The following is a 16,214-nucleotide window of genomic DNA, read 5'->3' as shown; positions in this document are numbered from 1 at the left end:
TCTCCCTGAGAGCACCTAGACAGGCCCCCAAGAGGCCCCTGGGAACAGCTGATACTGTATGTCCCATCAGAGCTGGGGGGGCTTTCACTGTGCCACATTTATCCCTGTATCCCCAGCAGCTAACACCGGGCTTGGTACCCAACAAGCATTTGTCAAATGAAAGAGTAAGTGAATCAAGTATGGCTCTCCTGCCAGGTGCATGGGTCCTTGCACATCCTCGTTTTCCAGGAGCCAGCAGCTCACTGGGGCTGGTCTGCTGGCTGCAGAAGGAAGCTCTGTGCCTCGTAGCCAGTAGGGCTGTAGGCACTGGGTGAGGGGGCACCCAAGGTCCTGCCAAGGCCACTCTTGGGAGACAGACAAACCAGGGGACCAGGTAGAGGACCTCAGAGCCCCCAGCGGGCTTACCTGGGCAGCTGCCCACCTCATTTCTTACAATAGAAATCATAACCCACTTACATGTCCTCTGCACATATTCATACGCACTCTCATTCATATACTCATAGCAGCCCCAGCAATAGGGGCCCAGAGAGGTTAGATGACTTGGACTTGGTCACACAGATAGTGCAGGGCAGAGCAAGTACTTGCAATTAGGTCCTTGACTCAAGGTCCGGGTTCTTTGTGGCATTCTGGACTGCCCACTCTCTGTCGCACTAGGTGATTGGAAAGGAGCTGGAGGGCTGCAATTTAAATCCCAGGTCCTCAGGAATTTTACAGAATGGAACTTGGTTTAAGCCAGTCCCTCCCCATGGATACTCCCTCTAACCCTGTGGATGGTCTGAGCAATAGTTATGCCCACGCTGTGCAGCTTCAGTACCCAACCTCTCCCCTTCTCACCAATTCCTGGAATATCTGCAAAACTGCTGCGAGTAGAGAAGCACTCTTGATCATGTCCGTGATTTATACTAGTAGTGCAACGAGATCCATGCCAGCAATCTTTCCCCAGGGCTAACATGAGACATTGGGAAAAGGCCTGTTTTCTAGGCAGGTAAGGCAGCCAGTCTCTTAAACTTGAACCTACACATTTCATATCTGAGGTTAAAGAAAAAGCCATCCTGACCAGAACTAAATACCACCAGTGACCGCCCTGACATGGAACACAATAGAGAGTCCCTAATGGCACAGGAGAAAAGCAGGGTGCAGAACTCAAATTCACATAAAAAGATTAGACTTAATGGTCTGACTGAGACTAGAGGAACCCCAGAAGACATGGCCTCCAGACTCTCTGTTAACCCAGAACTAAAACCATTCCCGAAGCCAACTCTTCAGGCAAAGATTAGACTGGAGTATAAGACATAAAATGATACTTGTGAAGAGTGTGTTTCTTAGGTCAAGTAGATACAAGAAACTAAATGGGCAGCTCCTGTCCAGAGACAGGATGAGAAGGCAGAAAGGGATAGGAGCTGGGTGAATGGACATGGGAAACCTGGGGTGGAAAGGGGGAGCATGGTGTCACATTACAGGGATTGCAACTAGGGTCACATAACAATATGTGTATAAATTTTTGTATGAGAAATTAACTTGAGTGGTAAATAAATAAATAAACTTGAGTGCAATAAATAACTACTGCAATCAAAAAAAAAAAAAAAAGGAAAGCGCCATACCTCCTCCCATCTGACTCAGTAATTCCTCTCCAGGAATCTATCCTGAGATAAAAATTTATATACAGAAATGGTAATTGCTGCCTTATTTTTAATAGCTACAAATCAGAAACAACCTAAATGTTCAACATGAGTGGTATGGTTAAGTAAATTATGGCACATCCATATAAAAACTGCCACCATTAAAAAATTCTTTATGAAAAAAATTTAAATGACTTAGGAAGACATTCCCGACGTAACATTAAGCCAAAAAGAAAGGACACAAAATTGTGTATAAGGGAAAAATAAATACACAGGAGAAAAGACTGGAAGGAAATGAGCCACCATGCCAGTAAAGGCTGCATCTGTATGGCAGAACGAGTTTTTTCCCCTTCATTACTCTTTTTGGAGCCCTGGTGGCACAGTGGTTAAGAGCTCGGCTGCTAACCAAAAGGTTGAATCCACTAGCTGCTCCTTGGAAATCCTATGGGGCAGTTCTACTCTGTCCTATACGGTTGCTATGAGTCGACTTGACGGCAATGGGTTACTTTTTGATACCTCCCTTTTCCTCCTACATACCTACGATGGTCAGAAAATAAAATTACCAAAATCCACAAGTACCCCCAAGGGGAGAGGTTGCGATGCTGACTGGTTAGAAGGAAGAAGGTGGGTCCTGTGCCACCTCTCTCATAAACACTTCAGATGGGGACATATACCATATTTTTATGCAAATAGTGCACGCCTATATTTGTTTTCCAACCAGCTATTTTTCTAAGCGCTATGCTAATTGTTTTACAAGTTGCTGTAAAAAAAAAAAAATTAGCATAGCATGCTTACAAAAATACCTGGGGTGTGTGTGGCGGGGGAAGCAGTTGGCAAACAAATGTAGAAGTCTCACGTTATCTGAGTAAAAATACAGTAGGTAGAGGTTATCCCTTGTAAATGTTTCTTTAAGACTTCTCTGGGAATTTCCATCTCCGGCTTCTTCTTTGGTTTCAGACTTCAGAAGTTTGTATCTCCAAGGAGTAGGGAACACAAGTAATGAATTTCCCACCTCCAGCTCCAGACAGCACCTGTCTCCCAGGGACGAAGGATGCCAGGCTATCTCTAGCATCTTCTCACATGAAAGGCCTGCAGAGAGGAGAGCTGGCAACTTGATTCGTGTTAAATCTGAAATCTGAGACCATGCCCACACTATGGCACCTTGCAGTCTCTCTGCCTGAGAAGCTATCAAGGCTCTAGGTTAGAAGGACCCAATGGCTGGAAAAAAGCAAAGGCATCTGTGAGTGAGGCTGCAAATAAAACGCAACAAGCTGCCAAGAACCAGCAGCACTGTACTGCTACCCCTAAGGCACAGCAGCTCTATTTGTCCACCCAGTCAGCATGGGAGAGCCCTGCCCCGGAGACTCAAAAGGCAGCAGGCGCATCCAACCCTACCGCATATGGGTTCGGTTTCTCCATGAAAACACCCAAGACCATTTTACAGCCATGCTTGGGAGGACTGGACTGAAACTCAGCCTTCTATGTCCTTCCAGCTCCAAACCTTCTCCATGGAAACAAATCTCCATTCCTCACTGTCCCTACTCACATTTGCAAGTTTCCTTGCTATAAAAAATAAATGATGAGTGTATGCAAACAAGTCTGCAAGGTTAGACAGAAGCATATGGGTTCCCTCCCAATCCAAGAAGGCTCAGAAGCCTGAACAGCCCCCAGGTCTGGAGAAATAGGGACACAACTTAGGAGGTGAAAAGCTGAAAATAGAGTTCCACTTGGCCACCAGGGGGGCAGCGGGTTTCCCCTACACCAAACTGGTTTAAGTCAACTCACCAAACATGTTTCCCTCATAGCCGTCTTTTGTTAGTGGACGGAGCTCATTTTTCCCCATTGCGTAATGCTTGTAGCTTTGCCAGGCAAACTGCATCATCTGCAAGAAAAAGTAGAATATAGAGAACCTTAGTGTGACAGTCCCTAACAGTGTGGATCTACCACCTGGCTTTGCCCTTTGCAACTGGATCTTAAACCACATTTAAGAAATAATCTTCTACATTTTCCAGATTGAGGAAGGCAACTTCCTCTTGCCATAATTTTATTCATAGCTGCCTGGAAGGTCATTCTCCTTGGACAACTCCACATGTCCAAAGTCTATCCATAGACTTCTCAGAGAAGACACACACAAAAAAGCACGAAGTAAAACAAATTCTATCCATCCTTCAATGCCAAAATGGAAAAACCACCTCTTCCATGAAGCCTCTCTGTTTTGCTCTGGCCTAAAGTAATCCTCTGAAAGGAAGGAAACTAATAATCTCTGAGTGAGTGCTGATCGTATTATCTTACTTAATCTAACACAACAACCCCGTGAGCTAGATATCGTGAACTCCATTTTATAGATAAGGAAACAGGTCAAAGACATGAAGGCTACCCAGCGAGTAAGTGGAAGTGCTGGAAATGGAGCCCATGGCCTCTGGCTCTAAAGCCTTAGGTCTGTCCTCAAAGCCTGGCTCTGGCCCCTAGAGCCACTGCATGACTCCTTTTGAACTCTGCGAACATTTGGCTTGACCTGTCTTGGCCGACAGGCTCCCTAGTACCCTAGCTAGTAGTGTTATTTTTTGTTTCCCTGGCTGTGGACCATAAGTTCCTTGAGGCTGAAAACTGCACTTGCCTTGCCTCGGTTTACCCCATGGCACCCAGCACAGGCTTGGCACAGGTAGGCTTCAGTGAATAGTTGTCGATTTTGCCCCCCAGCCTGTGTGTGAGTTATTACATAAAAGCAATCATGTCTCAGCCCCTCAGGAGCATCACACCGGCACCGTGCTCCCCTGGCTGCACTCAGCACTGCAGGCTGACGGAGATGCAGGATGGCAGTCCCCCCGCCCCCTGCCCTGTCCCCCTAGGTCTCCCTTCTTTGCCTTTCTGGTGCTCACTTCTTGCCTTTGAATGGCTGGCTGCAGGTGGAGGGCAGCAGAGCAGAGCTCTGGAGGGACTGGTGAAGCAGAGGAGGGAATCAGACATAGGCAGTGGAGGCACAGCTGGAGCACAGGCGGGTGGGGAGGTAGCCTGGTGTTGGTAAAAGAACTTGGGCTACCGGGCCAGAAAGGCCTGGGTTCTGATTCCGTCTCTGCCCCTCTGCCACTAGCTCTGTGACTTCGGCAATTGATGAAATGTCTCTGAGCGTCAGCTGCCCCATCTGTGAGATGGGGATGACAAGAGCTGCTTTGCCACAATGCTGCAAGGATTAAATGGAAAAATACATAGCTGGAAAAGCCGTTTCTGCCTGCACAACAGGTGCTCAACCAATGCTAGTTCTCTTCCCGTTTCAGTCTTCAAAGTTCCCATCTGGTCCCCCATGCCTCATCTAGCCACCCCTCCTTCCATCCATTCGATTAGTTTCTCGGTCTTTAGCTTGCATCTGAATCACCTGGAGGGCTTGTTAAACGGATTGCAGGGCCCCACTCCTGAGTTTCCAATCCAGCAGGTTGGAGGTGGGGCCTGAGAATTTGTCTTTCTAACATCTCCACGTGATGCTGCTGGTCGGTGGGCCACATGTGAGAACCAGCGATCTATGACATGTGTATTTCTATTTCTCACCTCACTTCCAGACACTGTCCCACACCCTTTTGCCCTTCTCTCTCCCAGAACATGTTTCTGCCTCAGCAGCCCTCTTCCTAGGACATCCCCATGCTCTGCTGCTTCTGCCGCCAAGGCTTACAAGCCACCTCTTTCAGGCACATCTGGACAGTAACTACAGCTGTGCTTGCTGCTGCTGCCCAAGTGCACAGAGCCGGAGGGCGACAGGGCAGGTCTGTGGCCTGGACTCTCCATGAAATGGCAGAACGATCTAGTACACCTTGTATCTTATAGGTGGTGAAACTCCGAGACGGAGAGGGGCCTGGGTGGCACAGCCAGCCAGGGCTGGAATCCAGGTCTCTCGGCGCCCACGCCAGCAGAGCCCACCCCCATGGCTGGCAGGACGTGGAGCTCCTCATATGACACACATGCAAATGTCATGGTAACGCATGCCAACCACTTGGCACGGTCTTCGAGTCCTGGTTCCATTCCTCTGTTATTTTCTACTTATCTTGAATTGGCAATAACGGGAAGTAATTGCTGGGTATGAGTGCTTGAGGGGGACTGGCCTCCTCCCTCCATCTCTCTTTTCTGGGGGGCTCCCTCCATTGAGTCAGTGTGAGGTGGGGGAGGTGGCTGGGTGGGCGAGCAGGAGGGGGCTGTTAAAGCATAAGTGGCAGTTGGGGGAGAAGGAGTGGGGGTCTGCAGGGGGAGGACTGTGCCTTACCCTCAAAACTCCTCCTGCTTAAAAGACAGCGAGAAGTGGGCGTACAGGCGTAATTAAGAGAATCATAGGTATCTGCACATCACTGCAGGGATGTGGAGATGTTTGGAGTGTGGCCCGTTCTCACAGGCATCCACAACGACGGAGGGGGATGAAGGTGCAAATGATCCCCGCATTGCTTGGAACTGAATTCAGAAGGCAAGCAGAGCTGCCTGTCCATCACACCCATGTGAACGTGCGCGCGTGCACGCACACACACACAGACCCTCAGACACACACCTGCCACCTCCTCAGGTCATGCTGAATCCGTGAAGGCACTAGATGATCAGGGGACGAAGAAAGACCCCCAACCAGGCAATCCTTATTTCTCTTCCTAATACACCCTAAGGCCTTTGGGTGGCACAAATGGTTTGCACTCTGATGGTAACTGAAAGATTGATGGTTCAAACCCACCCAACAGCACCATGGATCTGATTCTATAAAGAATAAGCCTGGTTATCTGCTTCCTTAAAGATTACAGCCTAGAAAACCCTACAGGGCAGTTCTACTCCATAACAAATGTGGTGGCTATGAGTCGGAATTGACTAGATGATAGCTAACAAGGTATTCTAAAAAAGTCCCCACCAGGTTTCCTGTCCTGTGTGTGGGCTGCACCCATGGTGGGAGCGCTGTCCTGGCCACCCCTGTCCTTACTGCCACTGCTCATCTCCCTCCAGGTCCCAGGTGAAAGGGCACGTTTGCAGGGAGGCCAGCTCTCCAGTACACCTAAGTCAGCCCACTCCCACCCCACAGTCCTGCTGCCTGGCCCCACAGCGTCCTATAGTCAAATGTTTGTACTTGTAACTATTTTGTCAGTCCCCTGCTCCCCACTCTCATTCAGGGACCAGCACATAGTAGGTGCTCATTAAATATTTGCTGAATGAATGAAAGAACACACAGGAAAATCGGCTCTGATCTTGAGGAGTTTAACATCAGCTAGAAGACCTGACTTAGACCACACACAGTGATAGTCAAATGGGTCATAGAGAATGAGCTGCTGAGCAAGAGACGTGCTCAGAAGAGGGCCAGTGTTTGTCTCAAGGAGACCTTCATGTGGACCCAAGTGTCCTGATGGGTTACAAGAAGAGGAGGACTCATAGAAAGGCTAATCTTTACACAAACCCTCTGGAACTGGTGATATGTGCCTTGGATGACCCCTGAATTTGGCTTTAGAGATGGACAGCACACTTAGGCAGCAATTAGACCTCAAAGGTCATTCAGACCACCTCCTGCCCAATGGACAGCAAGTTCCATAATAAATGATCAAACAGTCTCTCTTTCAACACCCCCAGTGATGGGATGCTCACCACCTTACCAGGCAGCCCATTCCAAATGAGGAGTTTCACAAAGTTCTTCCTTAATCGGTCAAAATCTATTTCCCCCTCTGGGCCATAGGGAAGACAGCTCATCCTGTGTCCATACCACAGACCTTCAGCCACGGGAGCTAGCTCTCATGTCTCCTTAGGCTGCCTCTTTCCCAGCTGAAATGCCAGCTCCTTTGACACTTGCTCTATGGCACAGCTCTGAATTCCCTGCTCTCATGCAGTGTCCCTCTGAAACTGGAGACCCATTAGACCAGGGTCTTTACTTTCCAGGGAGCCCTGAGACTTTGTTGTCTGTTTGTTATGTTGGCCACACTTCTAGTAATGAGCAGAATCCAAAGCGTAAATGCTCCACGGTTATATCTGGACCAGATCCTGGAGGTGTGGACTCGCCATTTGTCCGCAGTAACTGCATCTCCACGGACTCTGCCTACCATTCCATGCCATTGGGATCTTTCTGGAACCAGGTTGTATTAGTTACATGCCTGTTGGCTTTGGGTAATCTGCAGCCTCCCCCAAATTTTTGACAGAAACTCTAAGGAGCCAGGCTGGGGACAGAGTCAGGGAAATATCATTAGTGGTTTCTCTCCTGGCTGGGTCTAGTGCTACTTTTGAGTGTCATTCATCAGCAAATGGGGAATCTACTACGTAATCAGCACAACCCCTGTAATTCCACTTTCTGTCCACAACAATATTGTGAAATACGGGGCCAAAGTACAAAAACACTCGGCCCTAGAAGAGGAAAAGTTGTTCATTTGTTTGCTTTTTAAGGAAAATAAGACGGTAGACTGGCATGATTTGTTCATAGAGAGCCTATTTTGGCTCCTAGGGATCATCACTTGTTGTACTAAATGCCTGCAACTCACTTACTTAAACCTGTCAGTCCCACTAGGATGGCTGTAATCAAAAAGATGGAGTGTTGTGTTGGTGAAGGTGTGGGGAAATACGGAATCCTCATACATTGCTGGTGAGGATGTAAAACAGTGTAGCTGCTTTAGAAAACAGTTTGGTCAAAAAAAAAAAAAGTTAAACATGGAGTTACCAAACCCAAATTGAGGGACAAACCTACGACGTTAAACAGCCCATACTCTTCAAAAACACCAAGGTCATGACCGGAAAGGAAAGACTGAGGAACTGTTCTAGACTGAAGGAGACAAAGGAGACACAGCCATTAAATGCAACATGTAATCATGTGGATGGATCCTGGAGCTGAAGTGACAACGACCAATATTATTATTATTCTAAAGGACACTGGAGACAAGTGGCGAAATCTAAGTGGGTTACAGGCATCAGATAGTAGAATTATATCAGTGTTGGTTTCCTGATTTTGATGGTTTTACTGTGGTTATGCAGAAACATGTCATTATCTTTTTGGACATACACAATGAAGTATTTAAGGGTAAAGGGCATGATGTTTGGAACTTACTCTCAAATGGTTCAGAAAACAGTAATTGTGTGTCTATCTGTAGAGAGAGAGCAGAGAGGAAGGTAGTACAGAGGAAGGGAGGGAGGGAGGGAAAAGAACAAACTTAGTAAAATATTAACATTTGCAGAATCTGGGTAAAGGGTAAATGTGAAATCTCTGGTTGATTTTTGCAACTTTTCTGTAAGTCTGAAAATAATTTTAAAAAATTAGAGAATTTTGCTGGAGGTTGTAGAAGTCATTTTTACGCAAGTCTATACATTCCAGAATTTTATTTTCTCCCACTTTTTATATATCACAACAGAATGTGCCCCTTGCCAGTCTCTTGCAGTTCTCCTTACCCACAGTTCCTCACGGGCCTTGCTGGGCCTTCCATGCCCCTCAGCAAACTTGTCCTGCCCACTCTGGTCTGAGGATTGAGCTAAGCAAGCCACTTGGGAACTAGCAACTCCCTATTATATCACCATGCTTAAATGAGGTGCTCATCTCTATTCTGTTCTTTTTGCTCCAAAAATAAATTAAAAGACCCCTTTTGTGGTCCTGAGCATTTTCCAGAAGTTTCAACTCAATCCAGGCTTCAGCCTCCCACTCTCTCTTCTCCCACCTCTAGGTCATTCCTTTCACTTGAGCTCTGTTCTGTACCCTCTACTTCCATCTTCTGTATATATCCTTCCAGATCTTTTAAAAAATATGGTTCTATACACTAAAATATATATGTGTATATATATATATATATATATATATAGTATAAAAGGTATATGTGTTCATTATAGAAAAGCAGACAGAGAGAAGAAAAACAGTCACCTAACCACTGTTCTCATTTGGCCATCTTTCTTTCCACTTTTTCCATCCACGTATCTTTGCTTTTTCCAGTGATTTTAATATTAACACTTTACATTTCATGACAAAGGCTTTGTAAATAACCCAGCAACCATACTCATCATCATTTACTTAATCCTTCTCCCATATAATTGGACATTTTAAGTGATTTCTAGTTTGGGACTCTTGTAAATAATGCCATGATGAACATCTTTGTGTACACTCCTTTTTCTATGTCTCAAATAATTTCCTTAGGCTTGAATCTCTAAGAAGTTGCTAAGACAGAATTTAAAAGTTATCAATATCCACATGCCCTTTTAAAGATTAAACCCAGACAGCTTGTTCTGACCAACACTGTGCAAAACCTGTTGAATAGGAAAGTAGTATAACCCTTTTGTGACCATACCATAAGGTAGTTAATTTGGGGAGAGAAAACTAACATAACGAATGCTCGTTGCTTAGATTTGCGGAGCTCTTCGCATACTTGATCTCATCTGGTTTGGGTAGTTCAGTGGACTTGGCTGGATAAACACTCCCCTTTAGAAATAACTATGCAAGGGCTAAATAAAGTATGAGATGTGAAATATTAAACAGATATTAAAAACCATGTTTTCAGGAGGAAAGGCCTGGTGATCCACTTCCAGAAAAATCTGCCATTGTAAACCCTGTGGGGCACAGCTGTACTCTGACACACGGGGGGTTGCCATGAGTAGCAATAAACTCCACAGCAACTGCTTTTTAAAGAGACAATAAAAAGATCAGTCCCAGGGAGGGAGGGGGGATGAACAGGTGAAGTCCAGGGCATCTTTAGGGCAGTGAAACTATTCTGTAGGATACTGAAATGGTGGACACATGACATGATGCGTTTGTTAAAGCCCGCAGGACTGCACTACACAAGCAGTGAACACTAATGTAAACCATGGACTTTAGCTGATAATGATGTATCAATACTGGCTCATCAATTGTAATGAATGTCCCATAGCAACAGAAGATGTCAATAACAGGGAAAATGGTGTGTGCGTGGAGGGGAACTTTCTGTACTTTCTGCACAATTTCTCTGTAAACAAAAAACTCAGCTCTAAAAAATACAGTAAAAAAAAAACACTATGTTTTCAAATGTTTAAAGATATGTAAAAATACTCATTATATAATATTAAGTGGAAAAACAAGATTCCAAATTATATAGTATGAAACTCACTGGGCTGGGTATGAATGGTAAGAAAAACGACTGGAAGGAAATACAGGAATATACTGACAGTGGGTATGTGAGATAATGAGAAGTTTAATGATTTTTATTTTATTGCTGATCTATATTTTCTCAATTTTTTACAGCTTTTTACAATAAATACCTAGAAGTATTTGTAAATTAAAAAATAAAGGCTGTTAAGATGAAAACAAAAAGAAGAAATGATATGACGCTACCCCTAAATCAAAAGGGAATTCAGAGAGCACTTGGGTGGTTGGCCACTGGGTGGTCGGCCGCTGGGTGGTCGGCCGCTGGGTGGATGTGACTGAGCTGGGTTTTGATCAAAGAGAAGAAGGGCTTTACACCTGGGAACCTTAGAGAGGGCCATTCGGCATCAGAAACAACATAAATAGAAGCCCAGAGCCAGAACACCAGGTCAAATGGAAATTTAGGGCCAGACCAAAACCAAACCTTTTGCCGTGGAGTCACTTCCAACTCATAGTGACCCTATAGGGTTTCCAGGGAGGCGCATTTTACAAGAACTGTGTGAGGCCCTGTGTGAGGCCCACAGAGGGAAGTGATTTGCCACGGCCAGGACACAGAAGTTAATAGCACAGGGGTGATCTAGTCTTCGAGAACACAGGGCAGGATGCTAAAGCAAGTGACTGGGGCAGGGGCAGCCTGAGCTACAGCAAGAGAAATATAGGGCAGCCATGAGAGCATGGCTGCAAGAATCAAGAAACATAAGAACTAAATACCAAGAGAAATCATACTCTGCTTCCACTGGGCTCTAGGAATACACAACAGACGTGTGTGTGTGTGTGTGTGTGTGTGTGTGCGCCCATGCTAGAGACAGAGGGTGCTCTGGATGTCTCTGGAAGCCCCCTCCCTCCCAGCAGTCTGTGACTTTTATAGGTTCAAAGAGCACCTAACAATAGACCACAAAGCTTCCCTTCACCTGAGCCCTTCAAAGGCAGAAAAGGCTGCAATGATGGAGACACACAGGTGGGGCAGCCGGAACTGGATTCTAAGACATCTCTTCAGTTCTTTCTCAAACAAAAGATGCTCTTGTCCACCTGAACAATGTACAACAACACAAAATCTTAAAATGCATAATATTTACTAGTTCGAGGCAGATTTGTTATGATTTCAAGTTTCTCAACCTGTCTGAGAGCCCAAGAATTCTGCAGAGAAGAGACCAGAATTCCATGGTGTCACCCAGGCACAGAGCCCCCCCACCACCACCCTGAGCTGAGGAGCCCCAGATAATGTGCAGCCAAGAGAGAAAGGATGTATTCGAGGAGGGGAGGAAATGGGAGCACGGACGGGCTGCCCCAAGAGTGGAAAACTAACATAAAGTTCACATCGGAAAATCTTTGAAGGCAAGTGGGAAGGAAGGAAGTACCTCAACCGGAAGACATCCCCCCGCTTTTTATAATTAAAAAAAAACCCACAGAGACAGACAGGACCAGGTCTGGCAATGACCCAGGACCTTCTCAGAGCTGCCGAGAAGGAAAATGGATTTTCCTAGTGTTTAAGGACAAGTGCTCACACCATGAGGTAAAAGACTTGTTGGTGTCTCCCAACAGGAACTCCGGGAGGCCCCATTTGCAGCGGCTGATCAGGAGAGGATTTAGTCTCTAATGATCCCAGGATCTAGTGACCTCACAGAGATTAGAACCATAGGCTGCTTTTTCTTCGCCTTCAGCACAGCCCTGGGAAACTGCTGACAGCTTGGTCCGTGAAAACTATCCATGTTAGATTTCTCGAGGCACCCCCACCTCCCAGTGTAACCCAAAGTGAACACACGTAACCCCTGGTTTATACTTCAGAAGCTGGGCACGGCTGGGATTTGGCTGGACTTGGGGGTCCTGCTTGAGCTACTGAAAGACAAAGGTAGGGAATCAAAAACGTTATATGATTTTCTATCCATCTGAGGTCCATAGGGTTCCCCCATGCCCTGCCCTTGGGACTCGGATTTGAGCAGTCTTGGTAATCGCAGCCCCGCTGTAGCTGCTCTGGGGTGGGGCCCAAGATGCTGCATTTCTAAAACACTCCCAGGGCATGCCCAGCTGCTGGTCCTGGGACCAAGCCTTGAGCAGCATGGGTTGGTCTGTGTCCAGGGCTCACACTCTCAACTCTGGTGCTCTAGACCAGCTACAGAGGGCCTGAGATTACCAAGACCCAGCTTCCTTAGAGTCTCGGTTTCCTCATCTGTTAAAAGAAGGACAAGAATATTTAGAATAACCCTAAGAGTAAATAACGTCAACTGTTTAGCACAGCGGCTGGTACATAATATGTGCTTAATAAAAGGCAGACAGAGGATGAGTGCTACCCTATTAATTTACCCACCAAGTACCTCTCCAACCACTTCTCTCACCCCACCACCCCCATGAGTACCACCCCAATCCAAACCTCTCTCCGCTTCTGAGGCCCCTACAGCAGCCTCCCTACCGCTATATAAGAGGGCTCTCTGGCCTCATTCCAACTGTTCTCCACACTGCTGCCAACACAGTGCGAGATATTTGAAAGGCAAATTTATTCATATCTCTCTGCAACCCTGATACAGACACACACTTAAACACTTCAATCAGGTATAAAGATCAAACTTCTTGATGTCGCCTATCAAGCCCTGCAGAATCCCAGGCCTCCAGCCTCAGCTTTTCGTCCCCGTCTCTGCCCCAGCCATACTACCTTTCTTTCTCAGCTCCTCAAAGACCTGTGATTCCTCCTGCCACAGGGCCTTTTCACAAGGTATCTCCTCTCTTCAACACACTCCTCCTTTCCCCTTTTTGCCTAGTGAGTTCCACTCATCTTCCAGATGTCAGCTTAGTTGCCACTTCCTAGAGAAGCCTCCCCTGGCCTCCCCGATCTGGGTGAATCCCCCTCTTATAGAGGGTTATTAAAGTGGTAATTTTACACTAATTGTGTGATTAATTAGTATCTATTCCTGCCCCTGCCCCTGCCCCTGCCCCTGCCCCCAGTATGTAGCTCCACGAGGCTCCCTTGGCTCACTATAGCTCCCCAGCACCCAGCAGAGTGCCTGGCACTGAGTCCCTCCATAAACATATGCTGATATATGTCCAATGATGGTCACCACACACGGGGAGCCCCCGTGGTTGCTCAGCTTGTAAGGACCATGGAAAAGGGGGTACCTAGGACAGAGCTACCCGCCACCCAGTGGCTTATTTTACTCCATGAGGATTTAATGAATGCCCCAACGAGAGAACAGCTCCAACTTGGAGGCCACAGGCGTGTGACGCATTTTCCAGGTGAGACATCTTTGTGATCTTGGTGAAGAGTCTCCAGACAGAGAAAAGATGCTGGCTGGATAGTGTCACGGAACCCAGGAGCAAATCTGAGCTCTGCTAGTGCATTTAGATTGGTTTCCTGACTGCAAAATGAAATGTCCTCCCTGCTCCTCTGCTCTATGACAGACTACGTGCTAAGAAGCAAGAGGGGAAAGAAAGTAGGGGAGGCAAAGACGGATGTCAGATTATCTGCAAGTAACATTCCCCGGGGGGGAAATTGTTGAATAAGGCCCTTTCCAAGGAGTTCCGTACAAAAGCAGCCTATGTGCAGGCAGCTTCACAATCTCCAGGAGTTTTGCCTCCCATGTTTGAGCCTATGGCCACTTATGAGTTAGGCAGGGTGGGGGCCATCACCTTCATTTTGCAGATAAAGAAACTACCTCACACACACATACATATGTTTCTACAACATATGCCATGTGCCATGCGTCGTACTAAGCCACGTTCAGTCTTCAGCACAGCGCTGAGAGGTGCTCTTGAGGGCATAAGGCATAGTATCCAAGAGCTTGGCTTTAAATCCCAGCTGTACCCACTGTGTGTCCTTGAACAAGATCGTTAACTTCTCTATGCCTCAATTTTTCTCATCTGTTTAAAAATAATACTATTATATTACACTTATTCAAAGTTTTCCATGAGTCACTGGTACTTTACATATGCATGAACTTACTTCATCTCCACACTAATCTTTTTAGTATATCATTACTTCCACTCTCAGATAAGGAAAATGAGGCACTTGCTGGAGTAAGAGGCACAGCTGGGGTCTGAACCCAGGCAGTCTATGCTTTTGGCCACAGTGCTCCACTGCCTCTCAGAGAACGCATCGGTGACAGAACCCACCTCGAATGGATGTGGTAAGGATTAAGGATTAATTACAATGTTAAGGGGCTCAGCACGGCGCCTGGCATACAAGGAACTCCCAGCAAACATCAGCACTCCTGACTCCCGCCCTGGGTTTCACATTCCCCATGTCTTCCACACGTCAGGAAACAGCACCACCATCCCCTGGTTACTGAAGCCGGAAACCCTGGAGTCTCCCTTGAGTCTCCTTTGCACCACACCTCACATCAACTCACCAGGAAGTCTGCTGGCTACACTCTGACATGTATCTCTGATCCATCCCCTCACTGCCTCCCTCCCACCATTGCCTCTCATTTGAACCTCAGCAGTGATCTCCTAGCTGGTCTCCCTGCTTCTTCTCTCGCTCCACCTCACCTCCATCCCTTCTCCTCACAACCACCAGGGAGAGTCCTTAAAAAACACCTCATGCCATTCCTCTGTGTAAGGCCCTCCAAAGCTCCCATCACACCATGCCTGAAAGGCCTGCTTCTCTGACCTCTCCCCACGCCCCTTTGCCCTGCTCCCCACACTCCAGTCACAGTGCCTTCAGATATCACCTCAAACACACCCAGCCCCTTCCCACCTGTGGCAGGCAGGATAACCCCCGCCACCGTCCATGATGTCGTAATCCCTGGACCCTGGGAATACATTAGGTTGCATGGAAAGGAGGAATTCAGGTTGCTAATCAGCTGATCTTGAGATGTGGAGATTATCCCGGGTTATCCGCGTGGGCCCCAACGAAATCACGAGGGTGCTTGTACGTGAGACAGGGAGGCAGGAGAGTCAGTACCACAGCGATGAGATGTGAGAATGACTCCACTGGCCATTGCTGGCTTTGAAGTTAGAAGGGGGCCATGAGCCAAGGAATGCAGGCAGCCCCTAGAGCCTCCAGAAAGAAACACAACCCTGCAAATCCATTCTAGACATGTGACCTCCAGAACTGAAAGATAATAAATTTTCGTTGTGTGAAGTCACTAAGCCTATGGTGATTTGTTACAGCAGTAATAGGAAACTAATACACCGTCTCAGGGACTCTGCACTTGCCAGTGAAAAACTGAATGAACAAACCAACCCACCGAGTCTCGAATGAGCTTTCCACTCCACCACAGCCCTTTTCTGCACGAGAAATTCTGATATTCCAGAACCTGGGTATCAGCATTCTGGATTTAACACCTCTGCAGGGTAATGATTTATTTCACATCTGTTTTTCCTGCCCCTTGAGCACTAGGACCTATTCACCTCCACATCTCCAACCCACAGAGTCTGGCCAACCAGAGGAACTCAGTACAGCACGTTATCTAATCTCATGGACATCTACCAGGCACTTACTATGTGCTGAGCCCTTAGACCAGCCCTGCAAGGTGGGTTGCCATTATTATCTCTATTTTATAGATGAAGCTATTGAGTAATTG

General features: G+C 46.8%; 1 protein-coding gene across 3 annotated transcripts in view; it reads right to left on the bottom strand.

The window, feature by feature from the left end:
* The window catches only part of MAN1C1 (mannosidase alpha class 1C member 1), a 174,844-nt gene that overhangs the window by 102,989 nt on the left and 55,641 nt on the right, over positions 1 to 16,214 (bottom strand). For all 3 annotated transcript variants that reach the window (XM_064281496.1, XM_064281497.1, XM_003415400.4), the window contains exon 2: positions 3,405 to 3,501. In XM_064281496.1, the coding sequence (XP_064137566.1) occupies positions 3,405 to 3,501 (97 nt within the window). The remainder of the gene's footprint in view (positions 1 to 3,404; positions 3,502 to 16,214) is intronic.

The sequence above is a fragment of the Loxodonta africana genome, chromosome 3 (assembly GCF_030014295.1).
Source record: "Loxodonta africana isolate mLoxAfr1 chromosome 3, mLoxAfr1.hap2, whole genome shotgun sequence".
Classification (NCBI taxonomy): Eukaryota; Metazoa; Chordata; class Mammalia; order Proboscidea; family Elephantidae; genus Loxodonta; species Loxodonta africana.
Note: the sequence above shows the minus strand (reverse complement) of the source record. Positions and strands in the feature narration are given on the sequence as shown.